The 10,382-nt window shown below is 34.0% G+C and overlaps 1 protein-coding gene across 1 annotated transcript; it reads right to left on the bottom strand.

Annotated features, from left to right (window-relative positions):
* Nucleotides 1-4,394: 4,394 nt before the first annotated feature.
* LOC116144547 (phosphatidylserine decarboxylase proenzyme 2-like) lies at nt 4,395-10,006 on the bottom strand. The gene is given in 9 exon segments (XM_031429992.1): nt 4,395-4,638; nt 5,047-5,097; nt 5,188-5,274; nt 6,967-7,059; nt 7,385-7,459; nt 7,561-7,656; nt 9,679-9,758; nt 9,761-9,824; nt 9,965-10,006. Coding segments are annotated over 9 exon segments (732 nt in total). The 3' UTR covers nt 4,395-4,494.
* Between the last annotated feature and the right edge of the window lie 376 nt (nt 10,007-10,382).

Below are 10,382 nucleotides of genomic sequence, written 5' to 3' on the forward strand. Positions count from 1 at the left end.
GGGTTTTCTTGATATTGGTGATTAGAGGTGATCTTGTCTATAAGCTTAGTAGAGAATTCATTGTTGGTTTGATTAAGCTATGGCAATGGAAGGTAAACAGGTGGTGACTGAAATTTCAGTCCACTCATCTGCAAAGATTACTGATAGGAAGTTACTGGGAAAGCAGAATTATGCTCAATGGAGACAAACTATTAGGATATATGTTTCTAGCATTGACATGGGGGATCATTTGACTAAGGATCCACCTACGAATTCACTTCCACAAACAGAGAGTTATAAGCAACCAGAGGGTAGTGATGAGATATTAGAGTGTTAGGAGAATTTGGAAGAAATGACTCATGGAGGATGATAAATTGTTTAATCAGATCCAGAATACTCTGAATTCCACAATGGATGATGTTACCAATCATTGTGATACAGTTAAAGAGCTATGGGAGTATCTATAGTTTTTGTATGCTAGTAAACATGACTTGTCTCATGTTCATGAGCTGTTATTGCAGATTTATCTAGCAAATATGCAAGAGAAGACATTACTTGAATACTATATAGAGGTGAAGCTAGCCTTTCAGGAAAAACGAGTTATATTCCCAATGACTGCAGATGTTGTGCGAATGAAAGAATAAGAAGTGCAAGTGGTGGTGTAGTGTTTTCTGGCTAGGTTGAGACTAGAATATGAGATAGTTCGAACACAACTCCTTACCAGTGACAAGCGTCCTTCTCTAACAGAGGTTTATGCTCGTCTTCTTCTGGTTAGTAAAAGGGAGGATAGAGGAGCACCTAAAGACAGTGAGACTCTTCAGAATGTTGTTCTAGATCATACGGCTCTTGCTAGCATAAAGTCTAATAGTGGTAGAGGCAACAAAGTTGCTAGTTGGGATACTCGTGGAAATGATAATGGTCCTCGTATTTGCTTCCATTGTGGTGTTGAAGGTCATGTCAAAACGAATTGTTGGAAGTTTCATGGAAAGCCTCCAACTATATTAAGCAATCAAAAATATGCTTATGTTGCCGTTCAAGATGGTATTTTACCTACACCTTCACAAGTTACTATATATACAAATGAGTATGCTCGCCTCACTTAGCTTACTATACCCCAGTCATCCCTTTTGTCAACTACTACTACATTAACTCAGCTAGGTAATCAGACAGCTTGTGTATTTACTTCTAGTCATAACTGGGTCATTGATTCTGGTGCTATGAATCATATGACAGGTGATATAGACATTCTCTCCTCATTTACCCCTTCTTCTGATTTGTCTTCTGTTACTTTAGCTAATGGGTCTACTACACCGATTACCAAATCTATGTCTCTCTCCTCTGTTGTGTGTCTTCTTCACTTCCCCTTTGATCTTTTATCTGTTAATTAAATCACTACTACGTTTAATTGTGGTGTTTATTTTTTCCCTACTCATTATATCTTTCAAGATCTTAGGACGACACAAATTATTGGTAAGGGTCGTGTCTCAAGTGACTTGTACATGCTTAATGACATCTCCACTCCAATGCCACCACATGTTGCATGTACCAATGATTTGTCCTCCTCTCTCTTCCATGGTTGTTTTGGTCATCCCCCTCTTCCAATCCTAAAGAAGTTATGTCCTAATTTACAGTCAATGTCACAACTTAATTGTAAAGCTTGTTAATTTAGGAAATATCATCGAGTGTATTTTAGTCCTAGAAAAAATAAACGAGTTATTGCTTCTTTTGATGTTATACGGTCTGACATTTGGGGTCCTTGTCCTGTTTTATCTAAATCTAGTTATAAATATTTTGTTACTTTTTGTGGATGATGTTTCATGTGTTATGTGACTATATTTTATGAAAAATCATTCTAAATTATTCTTTATATTTTTTGTCTTTTATGTTGAGATAAAAAACCAATTTGCTTCATCTATCAAAATTTTGCGAAATGATAATGCCAAAGAATATTTTTATGCTTCTCTCTCTTTTTTTTTGTCCACCAGGGGTATTATTCATCAGTCATCTTATGTGTATATGCCTCAGCAAAATGGAGTTGCTGAATGAAAAAATCGTCATTTGTTAGAGGTCGCTCGTGTTTTGGGCAGATGTTTCTACTGCCCATTACTTAATTAATCGTATGCCTTTATCTATTCTGTCTGGCCAAATAAATTACTCCATTCTTTTTCCTTTTCAACCTTTGTTCCCTCTCGCTCCCAAAATCTTTGGGTGTACTTGCTTTATTCAAGACGTTCGCCCTCATCTTTCCAAATTAGACCCTAGATCCCTCAAGCATATATTCTTGGGTTACCCATGGTAACAAAAGGGCTATCGTTGTTTTTCTCCTACTTTGGGTAAGAATATTATCTTGGCTGATGTGTCATTCTTCGAAACTACTCCGTATGTTAACGATTTCATTCTATCTTCTTCTCTGGTCACTGATGATTTTCTTATTTATACCATTACTCACTATAGTTCTCCACCCCTGCTCATCCTCCTGTCACTCAGATATATTCTCGACGCCTTCCACCACAGCAAGTGGCACCAGCACTAGCACCAGTATCAACATCTAAGACACTTGAGACTTGCCCCTATTGCCTGCCTCGCCCCCGGATCCGAATCCTCTTCCTTTTGACCTAGATCTTCCCATTGCTTTACATAAAGGTAAGCGCTCTTGTACGTATCCTATTTCCTCTTTTGTTTCTTATAACTCATTGTCTCTATCTTCTGAGTCATTTGTTGCCTCTTTAGATTCTGTGTCTGTTCCTTGTTCAGTGTCTGAAGCAGTTGCTCATGATGGATGGCGAAGACCTATGGAAGAAGAGATGTTGGCTCTTGAGCATATAATAGTACATGGGATCTTGTTGATTTACCTAGTGACAAAAATGCCATTTGGTGTAAGTGGGTTTTCACGATGAAGGTTAATCTTGATGCATATGTGGCTCGATTGAAAGCTTGGTTGGTTGCTAAAGGTTATGCTCAGACATATGGTATTAATTATTTAGAGACATTTTCTCCTATTGCTAAGATGACCTCTGTTTGGTTATTTATTTCTCTTGTAGCTTCCTATTGTTGGCCCCTTCACCAACTTGATGTCAATAATGAATTTCTTTATGGTGATCTTCTTAAGGAGGTTTATATGGAGCAACCACCAGGGTTTGTTGCTTAAGGGGAGTCTAGAAAGATATGCAAACTGAGGAAGTCTTTATATGGTTTGAAACAATCTCCAAGTGCTTGGTTTGAGAGATTTAGTGATATAGTGACTAAATTTGGTTTGCATAGAATTGTTTATGATCATTCTGTCTTTTATAGACAATCTAGTTTTGGTATTCTCTTCCTTGATGTTTATGTTGATGACATTGTAATCATTGGTAGTGATAGTGTTGGTATTCATAACTTGAAAAAAAAAATTTGGCTTCCAAATTTCTCATGAAAGACTTAGGCTCTTTAAAGTATTTTTTGGGAGTTGAAGTTTCTCGAAGTAGGAGAGGGGTTGTCTTGTCTCAACACAAGTATGTGTTAGATTTGTTGGCTAAAACAGGTCTAATTGGAGCCAAGCCTTATGATACTCCTATGGTTCCTAACGTAAAATTGAATGATGAGAATGGAGAGGTGTTTGATGATCCAGAGCGATACAGACGAATAGTTGGGAAGTTGAATTATCTTACAGTAACTAGTCCAGATATTGCTTTCTCAGTGAGTGTGGTAAGTCAGTTTATGTCATCTCTTAGGATACCTCATTGGGATGCGATTCTTCATATTTTGAAATATCTCAAAGGGGCTCCTAGATGTGAGATCCTTTATAATAATCATGACCACAATATAGTAAAAGGATTTTCAGATGCAGATTAAGCAAGATCATCTATAGACAGGCATTCTGTGACTGGATTTTGTATTTTTGTTGGAGGAAATCTTATTTCTTGGAAAAGTAGGAAACAACCTATTGTAGCTAGATCAAGTACAGAATCTGAGTACCGAGCTATGGCATAAGTAACTTGTGAGCTTATATGGACAAGATATCTCCTTAGATAAGTCGGAATTAGTGATCCAAGGATTATGGACTTGTGGTGTGATAACCAAGAAGCCATACATATAGCCAACAATCTAGTTTCTCATGAACGGACAAAGCATATAGAAGTCGATTGTCATTTTATGCGAGAGTAACTTGAACAGAAATTAATTTCCACTAAGCATGTTAGAACAAGGGAACAATTAGCTAATTTCTTTACTAAATCTCTAGTTGGAAAAATGGTAACTTATATTAGTAATAAGCTGGGCATGATGGATATATATGCTCCAGCTTGAGGAGGAGTGACAGAAGTTATGTGTATAAAGTTAGGGGTATATGCGTGAATATAAGTGAAAATATATATAAGGTGTAATATTATTTCATTATTTTATTGAATAAACTACAGTAGAATATTTTATTACAAAAACAAACCTAATAAGGGTGAGTGCAACTGTGATACACTAATACGAGTTGTATCAAACTTTGATAACTCAATTTCCTAAGATTGGTAGAGTTTTATCAAACTTTTATAACACAATTTTCTGTAAGTTTGGTAAAGCAAGTTCAGCTATTTCCTTCATAGAGACGCCCAAACTCATTCCAACACGAACTAAAGTCTCAAGTGATCTACCACTGTTTGCTAGGAGGTCCTCATCTATCTTTATTGCATCCTGCATTACACTCAATGGTTAAGCTAAATAGCTCATAAGTGACAACAAAACTCATTAACAATTGCAAATTTCAGTAGAAATGATAGCATACATTACACCAGAAAATGGTTTTCCTAGTGCATACAAGTCACAAAACTAACGTACACACCCAAAAATGATTATCATATTTGATGGGAAAATAGATTCAAGCATTTAAAGTGTACATAAAAGAAAATGGTTAATTATATTTTAGCATGTTTTACAAATGCCTCTCTGCCTCCTGAAACTGAAGTTTTAATTTAGAATAAGAAATATTATAGAACTGAGAACAATTTATGAAGTACTAAGTATGTATCTCCAAAATGAGAATAGAAGAAAACCTATACAAGTCATACTTCTACACCAACCAACTGTATGTTTAATACCAACCTTTTCAAAGACGCAAATTACTGTACTTCCACCAAAAGAGAAATATCCAAACTGAAAGTTGAATGAATCAAACACCTGATTAGAACCAAAGACAAACTAGAGACAAGCAATGATTACAACATCAAAATATGAACTTCTAACCTCATCTCCTTTCTTGACAAAATCACCTTCCTTTTTCAAAAAAGTGATACTACCAACCATGGTTGCTCCAATTGCAATGAAAGCTACCTGCAGCCAAACGTCAAGGATGAAAAAGAAATTACAAATAAATTGATCATGTTTCTATTAACTGTAACAAAGGAATATCTAAAAAGGTTAAACATAGGTAATTGATACAAAGGACAGCTACTTGATTTTCATAGAAAAAGTAGTGCAAAACATGAGAAATAGTTATCCCTTCGAATCTAGGAAGAAAATTGTTATCATGTGCACACAGCATTAATGGGTATCCAAGAGAAAAGTCTAGGGCGTCAAGGCGGTTGAGACAACAGGATCCTTTATCTCCTTTTTCATTTGTTTTAGTGGTTGACGGCTTAAGTAGAATGATTGATAGAGCTTTGGAAGTTAATCTGTTTTGAGGGTATTTCAGTTTGGAGGGATCAAGTTAGGGTGTCACATTTCCAACTTGCAGATGACACCAGATGACTTGCTGTTCTAAAATAGAAGTCTTCTTATGTTTATATCATTAGAAGTAGAAGACTCCTAGTTACTCAAATGTGAATACATTTCCAATTCATAAAACTATTGACTTTACAATCATCAAAAGTTGAAGTATTTATCTCTCTAGTAATGGTTGTTAATATTGATGGGAACTGAGAAGGGAAATTATTGAAGTTAGTTGATTATTGATGTAGTTGATGCGTTATCTCTTGCTAATTGTTTTAAAGATTGTGGTACAGGCACACAGGACTTACTTTTTTACTGTATTGCTTTGGTTATGCCTCTCTAAAGGTATGGTCATATCTACATCCTTCAAATCAGATTTGTCTAAGTGTCTCACTACAAGTCAGAGATATTTTTCACGGTAATAAAAACGGGGTTAAAAGGTCAGCATATGGTGATTGAGAGAGGTAAAGATATTTTTAGAATTGTTAATGATAGCAAAATCCTCAAACAAGTAACCTTCAAGACGTGGACATAGGCTGGTTGGTGAACATACAATGATATATTATTTGTGTTTGCTTTCTTGGTCCCTCACTCATCTATTTGTAGTTGTTTATTTTGCAATTTCACACTCACTTTACCATAAACTTGATTTAATTTGCAAAAATTAGTGAAATTGACATAAATAGCATCCTCACTCAATACAAGCATCTCGTGGGTTAGTTTAGCATCTAAAACATGAAGACTATGGGTTTTTCTCCATACTTGTAATGGTTGTGTTCAGTTTGTAAGAATGAACAAGTAAATCAATAAATAATGCAAGTATTACATAAATAACAATCAATGGCATGGATATTAAGGAAAAACTTAGGTCGAAAGGAAAAAAGCCTATGTTTTACCCCTTTGACGACAAACTTTAATGAAGGACATTCAAAACATCATACTGTACCCATGCAATAACTGGCATTATTGATAATTTTACATTTGGGGAGAGGTTTAGAGGAAAATGGACATCTATTATTTCACAAAATGTTTGTGTTCATATATAATTATACCAAATCACTAATGATAGTAAAGCGGGAAATTTAATTATAATACATACTTTCCACTGCAACTCTTACACATGGAAATATGCATTTAAGCTGCTTAAAGACAAAGAAAGGAACTGGCTAAAAAAAGGTTATGTGCCAATGCCTTAGTCTTGCATGCAGTAAAAGCCTTATATCACCAATTATTTTGAAGACAAGCATCTAAATAATCTAAAAAGAGGAAAAAAAAAATCATATAAAAAAATGTCAAATGAGGTTAATGACAAACCTTTCCAAAATGTTTAGTAGAAATGATTGACACAACTCGCTTGTTCTCCGTGAAAACATTACAATACTTGCTATTAACAGCAATGGGATTAACCTAGGCAATAAAAGATGCAGAGATTAAGATAGCATCTCAATATAAATATAAAGAAGCAGATCCAAGGTATATTTTCAATTAAATAAGAAAATATTGTTATTGTTATTTTTGTTAATTTATTACTACTTAAAATATAAGGGTAGTTATGGAATATAAAGTTTTAAACAACCATTAAGACCTTTATATTCAAGTCAAAATTTTAAACTTTATAGATTAAAACATGGATATCCTAAAACAAGTATCAAGTTGGAGAGAAAAAGGGTCTTAAATGTTAAGAAGATTGAGTTTTTGAGTGGAAAAAACAAACATGGCTTTAGTGACATACCGTGTACAGGCATCCAGGTATATCAACTATTCGTTCAATGATTCCAGAGACTGGAAAATGGAAACGATGATAATCCTAGCACAAAAAAGATAGTAAAGTTAGTCTCTGACATTTGAATCAAATCATATTCAATAATAATATGATACAAATTCCTCAAGGGAACTTATACTGTATACCTGTGGTGCCAACCGAAATATCACCAAACTTCCATCAACAAAAGCATCAGAAACAATTTCTTTCCCCAAGAGGCCTTGAATTGAAAATTTTCGACCCTTGAGAAACCAACAACAATCCCCAAAAGAAAAAAAGAAGTATTATTATTACTTTGCATCTGAAACATATAGTGGAAAGTGAGAAAAAGTAAATCTATGATTCAGATGAGTTATGCTCCACTGATCTCTCACGATTTTGGATAACTTTGCTAATCACTAACATTGTTATTCTAAGTCTCTGCCGTAAAGTCAGAACTAAGTTGATTTCATGTTAAATTTGACCCTAAAGCTGACCTTTTTTTTTTTTTTTTTTTTTTTTTCAAAGCATAAAAATACCATTTATTGTAATAATTACAAAAGAGTGAACAAGATGTCCACAAAAGTTAAAGATCCATTTGACAGATCACAAAACTATTTACAGTAAAAAATGGCTCCAATAACAGAACTATGAAAACTCAAAATGTGTAAACCAATGCACTAGTGTGCCATTAACCCAAAATTGCTTCCCAATCTAAGAATGAAGAGAAAAGAAGTATCTTGGAAAACTTTAGACACTGATCTGATGCCCTAAAAAGAAAGTAAACGACTTCCGTCAAAATATATAATTAGTCTCAACCAGAAAAAATTTCAAACAATTCTCAGAATACTGTACAATTTAGACATTTTACTTATATTCTCACTATAAAAGCATTAGTAATTCCAAATTCATTACCCACTTCCCCATGCAACTACAGTACATAAACCTTGAAATTATAAAAATAGATGAAAAATAAATGACATGATAGGAGCACACATTGGTGCACGCCGTGGTTCTAGTTATCACTAATGATTAACAAATCATGAATAGCAAAGATAACAACAATATATTACTTTTGGGAGATGAAAAAATAAACCGCAGAAGCCTAGAAGATCAAATAGCCACAATTTTATTACACAAACTATATATACAAAAATATTCTACAAATAAGGCAAATAACAAATGATCTTGTAGCCCTCAGTAAAGATTGATGCTGACAATTGTCCGCAAAAACTGAAGCCCATGACGACAACTGCAACCATTCATTCAGTCTGTCTCATGTGCAACATCAAAATAGTTCGTTCTTTATAACTTACTACAAAAGCAATTGAAAGAGCTCATATGATCTTCACAAGGGCATCATTCCCAAAGACTATTAAATTACATCTTCTCTGTGAAATTGTTGAGTCAAATTCAATCCAATTTGTATTGGATTAGGACGTGGGTTTTCCTAATATATGTTTATATAGAATTTTTTCTTTTAAAAATACAATTAGGAAAGGAATATAATTGTATTAGGAATTAAAATAAAATTTCTATTGAGATATAGATTTGAGTCTTATTAGGAATAGTGGTCTCAGTATTACCTATAAAATTGGTTAAGTTTGAATGTTAGATATCACAAATTGAACAGAAGGTAAAACCACAATTAAAGAGTGAGAGTCACCAAAGAGGGTTTAGTGAATAAGCCAATTTGTGAGGCTTGAGAGATTTTTGTATTTTTCTTCTTCTTCATAGTGAAATTCCACAACGGCAAAGTGAACGTAACCTTCATACGGAGAGTGAACCATATAAATCTGTTGTGTTTGTTGTGATTATTATTATTATTATTATTATATTATTGTCCTTTGTTCGCATTATTTAGCTTTTAGGATTTAGATTTGTTAGTATCTAATTAAATCCCCACAACATTCTCCATTTCTAAGAACTTGCTCTATCAGATTAACAATCATCACATGTTTACAGAATGAAGAAGAGAAATAAATTTATAGGTGATGGGATGTCATTAATAGATGTATGGATGATGTGGTATCTTGTCTAACTCAAGACTTTTCCACTGCCACAAATCATGTAAAGACTCTAATCAGAATTAGGAGGGACTCAAAAAGAACTTAGAATGGCTACAGTGCAAATCGATCAGGTAGTCTATATGTTGTCGCAAAATCACTTATAATCAGTGATACATGAGTTAAGTTAGATAAAATATAATTGAATATTGTGCACCATACAAGTTTGAAAGAAAAAGCGATTTTCTTCTTACAGATACTTAAAGTAAAGTGGTATACCTTGATCCAAACTCGTAAACTATCTTCTGCTGATTTAAAAGCCATTAGACGACTATCAGCTGCGCATACAGCAACCTTCATCTTTCCAGAGAGGCAATTGGTCTTGCACCTAGCTTTAACTCTCTTATGAAGAAATCATTAAATGTCTGTACACAGAGGAAGTACAAAATGCATTTGTTATGAGCTGTCACATACCAAGAACTCGTCTAAATTCTAGTGATGTAAGAAAATATTGCCATTAAAAATCCCACATTAGTAAACAAAGAAATAGAAAATTGCAAGTTACTTGTCCAGTATGACTGTGTTCAGTTAAGATTAAACTTATCATACTTAAGGCCAATCTCAAGTTGTTTGGTAAATGAATTGAACCAAGAAAATCTTTTTATCAAACAGAGATGATTAAGTTTGACTCATTTGCATCCTTAGTAATACATGATACAGAAAAACCACACTTTTCAATGGTGAAGAGTGTAATAAGTAATGGATATCAACCGAAAAGCAGTTGACTCGCCAACAAAAAGAACTATAGAGTGAAAATTCAAACAAGAATGACAACTAAAGTTGTTATGGCAAGAGCTAACTCAAGATATCTAAAACTGAGGCTGGGCCTGTGGTTTAAATGATTTGCAAGAAAAATACAAAAATCAATGTTTATTTAAATGGTGGTGTGGGTCAGAAGAAAACACATTACAGTGGTAACTCCC

The sequence above is a fragment of the Pistacia vera genome, unplaced genomic scaffold (assembly GCF_008641045.1).
Source record: "Pistacia vera cultivar Batoury unplaced genomic scaffold, PisVer_v2 Contig447, whole genome shotgun sequence".
NCBI classification, from domain to species: Eukaryota; Viridiplantae; Streptophyta; class Magnoliopsida; order Sapindales; family Anacardiaceae; genus Pistacia; species Pistacia vera.